Below are 14,899 nucleotides of genomic sequence, written 5' to 3'. Positions count from 1 at the left end.
TGGAATAAAACCGAATTTTTTATTCAAGCGATGAACTTTAATCAATAACATTTTCTTGTTTATTCTTTTTGGTAAATGATCATCAAACAAAAGGGAAAATATCTTATATATTAAAGTTCAATGTTTGAATGAAGAAATTCGGCTCTATTTCTTGCCAACCCAATAATTGAAATAAATTGTAATTGAAATACAATAAAAATATCTTTCATTTTTATCCATGTTTCTTCCGTTTCACGTTCGTAAACAAGTCAATTTTATGTTTATGTTTATGTTTATGAGGATGTTTTCTTATGCGACGATAACCAACCTTTGAAAATGCAACAATCTTAGTGACAAGATGTTTGAACAATGAGTGTTCATTAAAATTAATTTAAAACTTTCTGACAATTGCCATCAGTGACTATGACCGCATAAGTGAGTGCCAATCTTATACATAATCTTATTTATTTTAATTATATATAATCTTGTAAAAATATAAGAATATTAACACAAATGATAAATACTTTTCTTAATCTCGAGTAGCTTGTACAGAAACATCGTTCGTTAAATCATGTCGATACGTGCCAATACTATACATTTAATATGTACATTTTATTGTTTATTGTTCATATTGAAGAGATAAAAACAGCCCTAATATTCGAAATATATTTTTTCGAGCAATATAGAGAATTAAAAAGGAAATTCAGTTACCTAAATACACATTATATTAAAAGTTTGAATCTTTCTGTATTGAGCGTAAAAATTCTGAAAAGTATCATAAACTTTTGTGAATTTTCGTAACCTTCTTGATAATTTTTCTTCTACACTCTAATAAAGTAATTAAGGTAATCAGTAATGAATTAAATTGTGGAGTTACATAGAAATCTTCATGTTCTATCTCTGGTAATTCTTGTTGACAATTATTTACTTGACCCAGACCAATATTAATTAGCCTTGTTCTAACAAATTCTTTACTATGACACGTATCGTATATAGCCTAAATAATTTTCTAAACTACAATACAGTTTTGATTTTGTAAGTAAATGTAAATATTGATTTTTATATTTTCGAACGTATAATAAACACACAATACTATACATAAACTCACCGTGGGTTACATGCACCGTTGAATTCATTGTGATGTCTTGTAATGACATGTTGGTACTGTAACAAAAAGAATAATACATTAAAATGTTTAATTCGACAAGTTATTTCGAATTTTTTACAACAATTTCGAATTTCATCTACTTAATTTTGCTGTAAATGCATAATGATCCGCAGTCTATTAATCATTCATCAGTCAATCACCGTTGAAATGAACGATCTGCATCGATTGCAAGAAACAGAAACTAAATCGAATGTTGAACATCCGCAGTCTAATCATCACAAAATTATTAACATTAAATTAGGAAAGCAGTCTGTCCTCGGATAGAACTTATGTTCGCGGTCACAAAATAGAATGTACCCCGAGGACTCGACTTCGCGTTTCAAGCGTATGAATCTATTAATATAAAACGCGTATTCATGGTTCAGCAATGCAACAATGGAAAAAGAGAATTCAAGCGGAGGGAGACAAAAGACTTTTTCGTCCATTTTAGTCGAGCGGTAACGTAAGGGCGCTATCGGCGCTCAAAGACTGTTTTATTTTTGGTATAGGGCTGGAAATGGCGCGTAGGCACGTGGTGCCTCCTGATTCCACAGGAAATAGACACTACGAATAGACCAAATTAGATAAAACTTTTAAAAAGGATCAAGATGAAGGCTGCCGTCTATTTCCAGAGCGACGGTCGTCTGTGAGACCAAAACATCGCTCCGTTAAGGACGAAGTTTTCGCGTGCATAGGAGATTAATCAGCCCAGCCGGCGGCAACCTAGACAATGCCGTTGCTATTGAAGAGATAGTCTTGTACCCCAGATCGTAAACCAGAGATAACGTAGTGGGATTCACTTACCGATATGATTTCTTGTTGCTTTTCTTTAAACAAATCTATTTTCGGAAAAGCTCGTTTTAAATTATTAGAACCAGCAGCGTGAAACATTTATTTCCGATATGACAAATAATGTTATACATATATGTACAGGGTGTATAAAAAGTAATGGTCATCCGTTCTACGGTGAATCTACACCTCCGGATCGGTGGATATTTGTAAGAGAAACTTGCCGCCAAATTGTTCATAACAAAGAAAATTGTTGTTCAAGTTTTTTTTTTACATCAACACCTTCCACTCATCCAGATGAGAAAAAGTTTGAAAGAAGCCATGTGTCGCAACCAAATAGTTATCGAGATATAAGCTGTTAAAGTTTAAAAGCCTACTACTACAGTTCAACCGATCGTGTCGATGAGACAGAACATGCTCGTGTACATGCCTCGAGACAAAAGAAATTTAAAGGGACATTCGAATCATAAATTTGAAGTTGGAAAATGTGAAAGAATACGTTATATCCACTGTTATACATAAGAATATTAATCCTGGGTTATAAAGTACTAATGTCTAGGTACTTAGAAATTTTTCAGAATCTTCTGCTTCTCCGTCGGATCAAGTGGATTGGACAGCGATTTGCGCGAATACGTCTTATTAACGGTGAAACACAAAACACCACACTTCTACACGATCACTGAACACTACACACTTTCCGAAATCGTGACAGCGAACGGGAAGAAGTTACTCCGACCACGGTCAAAATAGTATGTGCTGCGGTTGTCATCTCGAAGGACGTTATAGTAAGCAAAAAACGCATGCGAATCGGCTCCGAACCGGCCGATCATAAATCACGTTATTGACGACCGAAGACAATAACAAAAGGAATTTCTTTGACAGTTTCACCACTTCTCAACCTAAAGTCCTTCCGACACACCCCCATCCAATTACCAAACGCAACATTTCCCACCTTTAACCATTAATGAAAAACTGAGGTGACAACCGCAGTATGTACTATTTTGAACGTGGTCGGAGTCAGTTCTTCCCGTTAGTTGTCACGATTTCGGAAAGTGTGTTGTGTAGTGTTCAGTGATTGTGTAGAAGTGTGGTGTTTTGTGCTTCATCGTTTATAAGAGGTATTCGCGCAAATCGCAGTGTCCACTTGATCCGACAGAGGAACAGAAGATTCTGAAAAATTTCTAAGTACCTAGACATTAGTATTTTGTAACCCAGGATTAATATTCTTATATGTAAACAGTGGATATAACGTATTCTTTCACATTTGCAACTTCAAATTTATGATTCGAATGGGCAGGGAGATGGTCACTATTTTTTGGTACAGGCCGATCGACCTTTAAATTTCCCTTTTTTTGTTTGGCTTCAGGCACGCACACGATTATATCTGTGGTTGTCAGGAAAAACGCCGCATGTCACAATTTCAAAAAACTCGAGTTTATGCATTAATTGAACTTTACATTATAGGATTTACGTATTTACCAGAAAAAGTCAAAAACATAATACAATTTAACCGGTGTCCTATGTCGAAGCATTAAATGGCACTTTAAATGGCAATATCTCGAAAGTGAAAGTATGTAACATACGGCGTTCTTCCTGACAACTACAGATATTACGTACTTATTTCAGATTTGTTATCATTTAAGCTTTTCTCTTTCTCTTTATCCATAAACGTCGTAGAAGAGAAAAGAAAATTTACATTTTCTGTATGGCTACATTTATTTTAATGCTTAAATATGAATTACAAACGAATCAAATTTTATTTCGTTTAAAAGGAAACACGCAGCATTCATGTTTGTTAAACTTTGTTAAAATCTTCATCTGAAGATTTCTGAAGGGGTTAATATAAAATATACAGGTTATGGCTTTGTGACTTGCGCGAAGAACAGTTATGCTTTCCGCCAATCAGAAACAATCATGAAAATCTCAAATTACTATGAAAAATCACCGTGATCGAATCACGAGTGATACAGAAAAAAGTAGCAGTTGTCGCCATCCCTAAAATGGGATGCGTTCACCTTGCGGGCAACAGTCTGCGTATGTAACCGCGAGCATACTCTTTTCAATCCTTACGTCCGCGTTTAACTAATCCGGATCTAGACTTCCCGGAATCTCCGGACGCCTCAAAAGCCGCTCGGCACGACTGCGGAGGGAGCAAAGGGTGACACGCGACCGATATTATTATCGCACACTTTACGAGAGCGTTTAGGTTGTGGTTTACGCAAAAGAGATGTTAACCGTGAAATTCACTGCACGTGTCAACTTGCTCGGAAATACGTAAGAGACGTTTGATAAGCGTAGCAGTAACATACCGTATCGTATCTAAATATGTATAGTCAGCAATGAAATCATTCGAACCAGGGGCCAAATAAAATTGTTAAAAGTTTCAGATAGTTATGGGATAACTGTATTCTTATAATAAACAATTTAAACTTTCTGATATCTTTACCAAAATATCCTTGACACTCTTCTGATTGAAACGAGACGAAACGAGACGAAACAAGACGCAACTTGAAACATATTAACTTGTTTAATTGACGTTTCGGTAGAACCTCGATTATCCGAATATCTCGATTATTAAGCATTGCAGCAAGGTGACTGTTCTATTATCCGAACACTCATCCCCCATTAGTACAGATAACCAAGGTTCTACCGCAATCATAAACAAGTAAATTCAATTTAATCGATTTTTTACTGATATGACTGAAATTTTCGGGCCTGTTAAGTATACTGCAAGATTGAAAATGTCTAGCAATTTATTCTTTCGATTATTTTGTCGTGAATGCAGTATCATATTTGTTCTGTAGCAAAACAGTTTCCATTGACTGCGGATCTTTATGCATTTATAGGAAAATTTAGTAGATGAAATTGAAAATTGTAGGAAAATTTTAAAAATTGAAGATGTCAATTTCTCATCTATTAAAATTATTGAGGGAAGAAATAACATTTTCTGTTTGGTTTCTATTCCTTGCAATCGATACAGACAATTTTTATTTTGCATAAAGATCCGCAATCCATTTATCATTTAGAAGATGCAAATGAATCGTGGCATAAACTCTACAGAAAAATGATACTGTGCTTCATGCTTTGTAAGTAACTCGAAACGTTCAAATACTTCATTATTCTTATTGTGTTCCATGTACGAGAATACAATACACCTTCAAACCAGTGGGTTATCGAATTATTTCAATGAAAAAATGATGATTTCATTAGTTTTTTTTCACAAAAATCGATTTTTTGCAAAATCCTGAGGTGGTAGACAAATTTTGCGACAAGATTTGAAATCAGCATGACAAAATCTACCGGAAATGATGTATAGCATATCAAGAAAAAAATGTATCCGTGGTATTGCATAAACTACAATTTTCTTGAAATTCTGCAAGTTTAACACAGATTTTCAAAGTTAAAAACATTCGTACCACATCTCTCTATTTTTGGCATATTCTGCGATAGTTCAGCTTTAACCCTTTGCACTCGGAGCTATTTTAACTCGAAAATGAAATATTTTTTCCGACCTAGAATAATTCCATTCGATATGTTTTTTTTTTCATTTTGTAGATATGAAATTGATACAATACCTCATACAATAATTGAATGTGCAGTGATTTATTCGATACCAACATATTTAATAATGTACTTTGACTGTGAGTCACCACTCGAGTAATAAGGGTTAATTTAAAAAAAAAATGATTACTCTATCTCATTTCTGTCGAAAGTTCTTTGATTTTGACACAAAGTTCATCGGTTTACCCCAGTGTGCGCCGCGCCGCAGAAGGCGACACAGCATAGGGTATTCCAGACAGCACGGGGCTTGCAAATAATAGCAGAACTCTTAGAACTTGTTAAGGCGCGACAACTCGGCTGGAGGGACGTTATCCCGTTAATTACTCATTTCACGTTTCAACACTGGCCAACAGGAATAGCGTTTGGATGAAATCTAAATTAAACCTTTCTGGAAATTCTGTATTTCCTTATTGCTCTCGCGCAGGTTAAAGTAGCTTGACGTGTGATAAATCACTGGGATGTCACGCAAACGGTTTTACATCGCGTCAACCTCACCATTCGTTAGAACGATGAAAATCGCAATCAAAATCTGGGTCGTCTTTAATTATAACGAATCGCTTCCGATGAATCGGAATCTCGAGCTAAGTGAAAACAAGCCCCCGGTGCGTAATGTATTTCGCGAAATGCACCTTTCCTTTGGCAGTCGATACTTTCTCAATCGTAGGAATACACATGGTTATAGAAAAATGGCAAAAAAAAAGAGATGAATGGTTGAAAGAGTATTACATCCGTAGGACCATATTTTTTAGAAGTGCAGTAGTGCACGTGTATTCGACAATTGCATTTTTTTTAATGGAAATGCAATTATTTACATATATTATTTCTCTCATCATTCTACGAAAAGGATAATAACAAAAATCAGTTTATTTTTATTTTACTTTATTTGAAGACGCTTCTCAAACACTTTATGGCAATTTTCTAATTGTCGAATAAATCTTCCATGGGTTTCGCAGATCCTAACAATATACAGAGTGTACCAAAAATGTTGCTACTCTTTGAAAGGTGCGATTCATGTATTTGAAGTAACTTAAAATTTATAAGAAGGACGTGAAAAATATAGATGAGGTATAAAAGGAGATGAAACTTGTTATGTTAACTGGATAATAATTTTTAAATAATTAATTAACATTTTAATTACTAGACAGTGGATCTTTATGCACAATCAAATCTTTATACATCATTTGCATGGAAATGAAGCTAAATATAGATTTATTCATTGTGTAAATAATTTTAATTGTTTGGAAATAATGTCTCCGTATTTGTAGATTTCTTAAATGTTTTTGCCGCTTTAAGTTTCACCTATTGATTTTTCTGCATTTCAAAAATTGATTTATAACACAGCAACTGCATGAATCTATTTGGAAGTAAACAACTCTGTTCTCAAATCCGTTCATTGGAGCAATGATTAAAAATTCATAGTTCCCTGCAATCGCAATAAGTCTGAAATGTCGCAAAACTTATTTTGCGACTCGATGAAATGATTCACCATGGAGAGGAACTATTACGAACGAAAACAATTTCATAGAATGACGCACAGAGTTGCCACCAACTGGCAAGATGGAGGGTGGTTGTGTAAGTAATCAATACTCGAGAGCAGATATGGTGGCATGGACCGAACAGGAGCACGCAGTAAGAACTATAATGCGATCTGTAGGGTACGTTCGCCCCGTAGCATTATTCTTAGTTTATGCCATTTTCCAAGTTGCTTTTTGCTGTCAATATTTTCAGAACCCAGAGACAAATTTTTCACGAAACAATAATTTTTCAACATATTCTAGAAAAACAATTCTCCATCTAAATACACAGTGGATCTAAATTATAAAAACCACTTACAAAAATGACGTTAATACGATCAAATGTTAAATAAAACCTACAACGAATTTTTCTTAGTTTTTTACATTGTATGCAACGTACTATTAAAAATAAATGTATTCTTCACGCTACGGCTCTAACAAATTTTTATATTACCAATAAGTACATTTCATATTTTTGATGAAAGAAGAACTAATTTAATCAAGATGAAAAATGAGGATGACAGTGAGCTTTACTCTAAATAAAAAAATTACGATTACGGCGTGATGAAGTTAAAAACACGAACGTGATCGTGATTCTGCGATGACTAGTCGCAATGTAAATTTTTCCCCTCGATTCGTGCTTCCTCCCCTCGTCTGGCGACTCTGATTGGATGCAAATCTCTTCAGACAATCTTTAATCTTCAATCAATAACTTATTATCTGTTATTAACTTCTATCTTCAATCAATAACTTATTACCCGTTATTAACTTTTATCTTGAATCAATAACGTATAATTTCGTACATGTCGCCCACAGTATATTGGAAAGAGTCGAACGGTAGTGGAACGACCGCGTTCACATTGACGTGCAAAGTTCCCTCAATTACCGGATCGTTAAATGCATTAACTTGTCCAGTTAAACAATTAGTTCGGCCCTGTTGAATGGAAACATCGTGTATCAAGCGATTCTCGACTCGCCGCTCTGTTCTTTGCGTCGTGGGTGTCCAGTGGGCGAGAAGAATTAATTAGAGCTTCAATTAATGCCGACGACATCTACAGAACTTGTGCGTATGTAGATCGATGCAGTTCAGTCTGACGTGTCGCGGTCGTTCGATCGTTCTGTCACGACCTCTGGTTGATAAATCGGAAGGTTCCCTCTCTTTCCCAACAGATTTCCGGCTTGCACACAAATGGACATTTCCTGGCAGGGAAGACAATGGAATTTTTCTGGCATGCTCCAACAGGGAAACTTGAGGAGTCTCCGTACTTGAACTGCACCAGAAGAACAATCTTTTTTAAGTTTCCTACAATCTCGAAAATATATCTCTATTAACCCCATAGCACTTTTCGAGCCCACACACAGGTTGGAAAACTTACGACTATTTTTTCTGGGTGAAAAATTCTCAAAAAAATTATTTATTGTCGTTTATACATCTAAATTTGATGTTCAGAAGTCCCCGTTATTATAGGGGAAACATGGTAGTGCATAGAAGGAAAAACAGTTATAGCGCCGTAGTTAAAAAAAATAATGAAAACCAATTTTCTCGACGTTTTTTCTGCGAAAAGTTATACTTTTTCTTTTCTCATGCAGTATGTCACCGTGCAAGTTCTCATTCAACTACACTCACTGACTAAAATTTTCTATGAAATTATTTTTACCGACTTAAAATTTAATTTCAATAAAATAATCCTCATTAAATTATAGAAAATTTTATTAAATTGGAACAGAAAATTTTAAAGATCTAGCAGCTTTTCTTCTTTGAATCGTATGACCTATAATGTGTGAATAAACTCAAACTGTTATTTTATTCATACATCTCTTAAATAAACGACCATTTACATATGTTCATTATGAATGCATTGAATTAGAGTTAATATTCAAGGAAGTGGTATCTGGCTAAACATAATTCAAATGGAATAAGAGATAGACAGAGAATATATATTCCAATCCGATACACTCTGCGTGAATAGCTCAACTAAGCAAACTGTTATTCATCGCAGCTTTGCTTATGACTCATTGTCAACGTTTGTACAAACATAATTCGTGGTTTGGGTTAGGTCTAGGTTGGACGAAATGGATGTCACAATTAAATCATTAAACCATTCGTATCGAAGGTATTAGTCACTGAAATATTTGACTACCTCGCAAATAGAAAAGAAAATTCTATAAAAGTTTATGCATAATGTTCATAAAAGGAGTTCCTAATTTCATAAACCTGTGGGTACTTTTAGTAGTAGCACTCTTGATGAATGCGTGATTTTATACACGAAAAGAGAGAACCAAAAAATGTTACAGCGATATTGTTATAAAAATCATTTCTTTGAAAGACTTATTGGATAGTACCCGGTAAACGTAGGTAATATGATTAACATGTTCAAAATTATAAACATTTTTCATTCCCTATTATCTCTCTGCAATTATTAGACTGCGGATCTTTGTGCAAAATAAAAAATGTTTGAATTGATTGCAAGACACAGGAGCCAAATAAAAAGTTGTGTTTTTTTGGGAAGCTAGAGCAATTAGTTTACTACAGAATGTGAAAAATTTTTTTTCCAAAAATAACAATTGATCGGAATTCTGGAAAAAATACTAAAAGTTGCATTTTACAACTTTTTTATGTGGGCCTATATTGAAAATTTAGACATTTGACGTATCCTTTAAAGCAACAAAGATATTTGAGGTGGAACGTTAGGTGACTCATCTTGTATATATGTATACAATTCCAATTTACTTTGTACTTTAACTGTTCAACTATTAATTAGATTTTGCCAACGTAAATACACTTACTAATTTTGATAAGAAATTGGAAGAAATGCGTTTCATTAGTGCAATGACTCCAAGTTTCGTGGAACATAAGACGCGCACGAGGCAACGAAAACTGCATATATTTAGGCGGTTTCTTTGATATTCATCCTCACAATAAAAGAGTTTTCACTGTTATTCGTAGCTGTCAAACCGGGACCAGCCGTCACGCATCGGAAAAGTAACAGACCATGGTTTGCCCCGAAATATTCACGACAAACAATCTAAATTTAGGTAACGAAGGGAGTAAGCATCTTTTATGTCGCTGTAGCCTTTTTGATCTAACGTCTCGTTTCCGCCACGAAGATCTTTTCTTGTTCCTTCAAGGGGGTGTGCAAACCTGTAAGCCTAACATTCTTTTTTCGCATATAAAGATACTGTAAAACAAGATTTTTCTAGGAAACATTAAGTAACACTTTACCTTTATTATAAATAAAGGTATATAAAAATGATATATAAAAAGATATATAAAAATGATAAGATTGATTTCCTTTACACTTTGTGTGGCCCCTATTGTAGTACGTGTTCCACTAAAGAGATATCTACACAACCATTCCTTATGAAATCATTTTCATTATTTCAATAATTGTAAAATAAAAAATCTGGAACCGGTCATTTTGACCGGTGGTGGTAGGTTTAGTGTTAATACGTTAATTTTTAATATTCTGCAGAGTAATTGCATCATCTACCGAGAATTTGTTGATGAAGATACATCAGTGACTTTATTTTGGACTACTCTAAAGAGCTCAATGAGATAGCATTCGTTAACGGTTCCGCCACAATAAAGTAAAAAACAAGGATATAAGCGTAGAAAGAATTCGGAGTCCCTGTTTGTTTACATACGGTATTTTTGGCCGCAGTGCATTTGTATAGAAAAGTTCTCAGAAATTTTTTCGTGTCAACAAGTCCAATGACTATGAAATATCTTTTGTGTTCATTGGTATTCTAGAACGCTACTTGTTCGAGAAGGATAACTTTCCGGAATAATGTAATAGTGACGAGTATATCTCGATAATATGGAGAAAACGAAGTTACCCCACTTTCATGATAAATAGCTGAAATGTTTGGTACAGTTGGACTTTGGGACTTGCTTTACACCCCTGCCAGAGAAGTAGCGTAATCGACCTATGTAGCTAGACGAGGCTGGGAGTACTCACTTTCGAAATGGGCTGTAAACAGTACCCCACAGGCCTGCCCTGGTCGGCAACGGTGAACTGTTCTGTTGCTGATTGGAACATCCGTAGCCGGCGAAAAACATATTGCGGTAATTGTTCCTCATTAGTGCGTTTAAAAATATCGTCTGTACAAAATACCACTAATCTCCCACGTACGTGTCTCAACGCGTATAATATAAAAAAACAAACTTACAAAACGAAACAGTATAAAAAGGAAAACAACGATCAACAACAACGGTAACAGTAGACTCGCTAGGATTAATACTAAAAAGACTTGTACTTTCAATGAAACACTTTGGCACGTTTATTTGGCACAGAATGTCAATAGAGTTCGGAGTATCAAACTATCATATCGATTCTGATAAGTCCTGTCAGTCTTATGGTTATCGCTGTTGGAAAGCAATCTCCAACGGTTATCGTCTATAGCTACAGAGTGCGGACGGCCGAAAAATCTCGAGCAAAACCGAATCTGTGTTAGCACGGGCACGGTATATGCTCCTGGACCGATCAATGTGATGATAACTCTCGGCACGCTAGATGATGCACTGGTCTGTATCGTGATCTCGGTCACTGGTGTTCGTACAATCACGTTATCCCTTCTGGATTCCGAAGAAACTTGACAATGTTAAGAAAATCGACGGTAAAATACAACGTTCGTGGTTCACTGTTCACACTTAGCACACTCTGTCACTGAATCAGCAGTTTGTACTTGAACACCGTCCGCTTGGAGGAAAGCGATCGCTTTCTTGCAGGTCTGTTGTTCCCCATTCTGTATCACGATTGTCACATAAATTGGTACAAAGCGAAAAGAATCAAACGACCCGGGTCTCTGGATCGATCAGTCGTCGGGTTGCGTGTTCTGTGATGAACACATTGATTCACACGAAAAATCCTGCTCGACGTTACACGACGACACCTTGTACTTCAGCGACGGATTGAACGCGACTGAGACGGGCGGCACACAGCCGACGGAGAGATCGAGAGACGCAGTCGAGGGTTTAAGGTCGGGATGATTCGGGTAGCCACGGAGTGCGGAGCGACCGAGACCGACGGACCTACCCCATGCGCCCGCGAGAACGAGAGGAGAACGCCAGTTCTCTCGAGATAAAGAGCAGACGGCGTACGTGCACCGAGGAAGAGTCGAGTGGAGCCGAGATCAATCGTATGACAAAAACAGATAGGAGCAGGATAGCTAGCAGACGAGAAACGAAATGCAACGAACGCTCAGCATATCAGTCCAACACAGTGTCTCTCAATTAGTGCCCTCGCCGTCAGCCTACGCGAAAGTTCGAAGTTCGAACCAAGAGTACAGTAATACAGTAAAGTCCCAATCTAAGCCGATTCTCACCAGGTCCGGATACTATTTTTTTGTGACCGCGTCGATTGCGCCGCACGTAGAAAAGGACAACATGTAAACACGGACCGCGCCGAAGGTGCAACCAAAAATGGCGTATCGGTGAGACAATACTAGTGCAATAATGAAACTTCTTTATTTTTTAATTATTTAAAATGTGTGTGACACCAAACAAGATACAACTTGGCCCATATTTACTGTACATGTGAAGCATAATTTATAATTTATCATATATTATTACTAGACAGCGGATGTTTATGCAATTTCCAATTTTTATAGACAATTCTTAAGGAAGTGCAATGAAATAAAATCCGATTTTTGTAGATCCGAAACAAACAAATATCTTACTAGATTCTTTCGAATTTTATATCCTAGTATTTTTTGAAAATTTCCATCAGCCATAAACGCATAAAGATCCGCAGTCTAATTGTTACATATGCTATACATAGCATATGTTTACATAAATGACTTAACATCTCGAAAATATGTTCTCAACGAATTAGACTAGATTTTTGGAAATTAACGGAGCTACAACCCGTTGGAGGTTTTTAAACGTCTATATTTTAATCAGAAAAATGTGAGGAATATCTTGAAAAAAGTTGCATAAAAAGAAAATTGAAAATAAAAAAGTTAGCATTGCGTTGATATTTTAAACAATACAGTTTTGAATTTTTGTCGACCATCGCTGTTTCTCTTCCTTCTTCACTCGCTATCTTCTTCTATGTCCTAAAGTTACTCCATACCGTTAATTATACCACTAAATACAGTTGAAATTATATCGTGTTTAGTGTGATTTTAATTAGAAAAATGCCACACAAATAAGTTGGCGAAAGTCCCATCAAAAAATAATGAAAAATAAAGGAGTTTTGTAATTGGATTAGTAGTGCTTCGACGACCAAAGCAGCTCGAGCTTCTCGGTCCCTCGCGGGGTTGCCCCCCAGTGGTAGGCGATGGGTAGGCGAACTGAGTTGGAACGGTCACCTCCGTCGCGCTTATTGTTAGATTGAGGCTTTACCGTAATATATTCTTGCTAGAGAGTCAGGATAGCCGATATGTACTTTTGTCGATCGGCCGATGTTTTATAGGTACGGCTAAGGATCGGCCGATGCTTTGAAATCGGTGGCAACACGGCACCTTATCTTACTCTTTCCATAAATATGAACCAATGACACGAATTAATAGTTGAAAAATATACAGAATCATACAGAGATTATTTTAATAAAAAAGATTGTATCTAAAAAAAAAACAAACAGAAAGAAAGGATTTCCAAAATTATCATTTTTTCGAAGTTATATTTTGAATATACCATTTATACTAAACCACTGCATATTTAAAAAAAAATTTTCAAGATTTTTGCAAAATGTAAGTTTGATTTCGCTTTCGTTATTTGAATGCTAGAATTTGGTATTCTTTTATTGCACTTATCTGAATACGAGAATTTGGTATTCTAATAAGAGATAAGAAAATGTTTATATTTTAATAATTATTTTTATTTTATAAAATAGTCAATTAATACACACATTATTTTTAAAATTAGCGAAACACTTCGAACAATTTGGATAAATTAAAAAATGTTTAAATTTATTTATGCACTCCAATACTGTACACATTTTTAAAAGAACTAATATTCTAACAGATTGAAACGAGAGTGTTGAATGAATCTTCAATTCTGATCTTTTCTTTCAAGAAATACTGAAATTTTATAATGAGTTCTACAAAATTTCACTCAAATTACAATTCAAATATTAAAGTTAATATTTGAAGATTCCAATTATTTTTATGTTATAATTAATACTTAAATCTATATTGAATATTTTTATCAGTTATCAAATATTGCAAGTACTAAAATAACTCCTTAACTTTATAATCAGTCAAGTTTTATAAATATTATCTTTTAATAATTTCATATATCGTATCTTCATACACGCAATTGTTGAAGTAGCCAGAAAGTGTATTTCATGAATCAAAGGATTTTCATGAAGTTCTGACGTGTACACATATGGTAGATTACTCATCCGTTATTGCCCGGCATATCACCTGTTTTATGAGTACCGTGTACGTAAAGTAAATTCTGTTATCCCATCGTACTGAGAAAAATATACGCGACTTATTAATCATTACAGGAAAAATTATTTTAAAATCATTTCATTATTTCATCAAATTATAAAGCTTTGTAATCCATAGGGTACAAATGTCTATACAAGTTTCTATTTTTGTTGATAAAATTTAAACAAGTAAATTATTTCCTGTACCAATTTTACAAATACAAAATTGTCAAGTCTAGTTTCTGATATTTCAATGTCGTGGGCTGAGAACCACTATAATATACAATATACATAGAAGATAGGAACTGGTTAGGTAAACAAAAGATAAAGTTGGTATCAGCTGTGAGTCTCGCATAAAAACTATAAGATATTGTAAATCCACTTTATAAAATAAAGCAACATTATTTCGAATATTGAATATATAATTATAATATTACAATATATGTTATACAGAATTCAATACATCGGAGAGAAAGTATTGATTAGTTCTTGTCAAATCTGTTTATAAATACCCATTCTAATTCTTACTTACG

The 14,899-nt window shown here is 34.9% G+C and overlaps 1 protein-coding gene across 3 annotated transcripts in view; it reads right to left on the bottom strand.

Annotated features, from left to right (window-relative positions):
- The window catches only part of Cnn (phosphodiesterase 4D interacting protein centrosomin), a 51,601-nt gene that overhangs the window by 35,502 nt on the left and 1,200 nt on the right, over positions 1-14,899 (bottom strand). Inside the window, exons 1-2 of one of the 3 annotated variants that reach the window (XM_076422592.1) lie at positions 10,950-12,016; positions 1,088-1,143 (exon numbers count right to left, since the gene is read on the bottom strand). In XM_076422592.1, coding sequence (XP_076278707.1) covers positions 1,088-1,143; positions 10,950-11,071 — 178 coding nt within the window. In that variant the 5' untranslated portion in view covers positions 11,072-12,016. Of the gene's footprint in view, positions 1-1,087; positions 1,144-10,949; positions 12,017-14,899 lie in introns of those variants that run through there. The other 2 variants (XM_076422588.1, XM_076422589.1) reach the window with 2 other exon arrangements.

The sequence above is a fragment of the Lasioglossum baleicum genome, chromosome 4 (genome assembly GCF_051020765.1).
Source record: "Lasioglossum baleicum chromosome 4, iyLasBale1, whole genome shotgun sequence".
In the NCBI taxonomy this organism is placed as follows: Eukaryota; Metazoa; Arthropoda; class Insecta; order Hymenoptera; family Halictidae; genus Lasioglossum; species Lasioglossum baleicum.
Note: the sequence above shows the minus strand (reverse complement) of the source record. Positions and strands in the feature narration are given on the sequence as shown.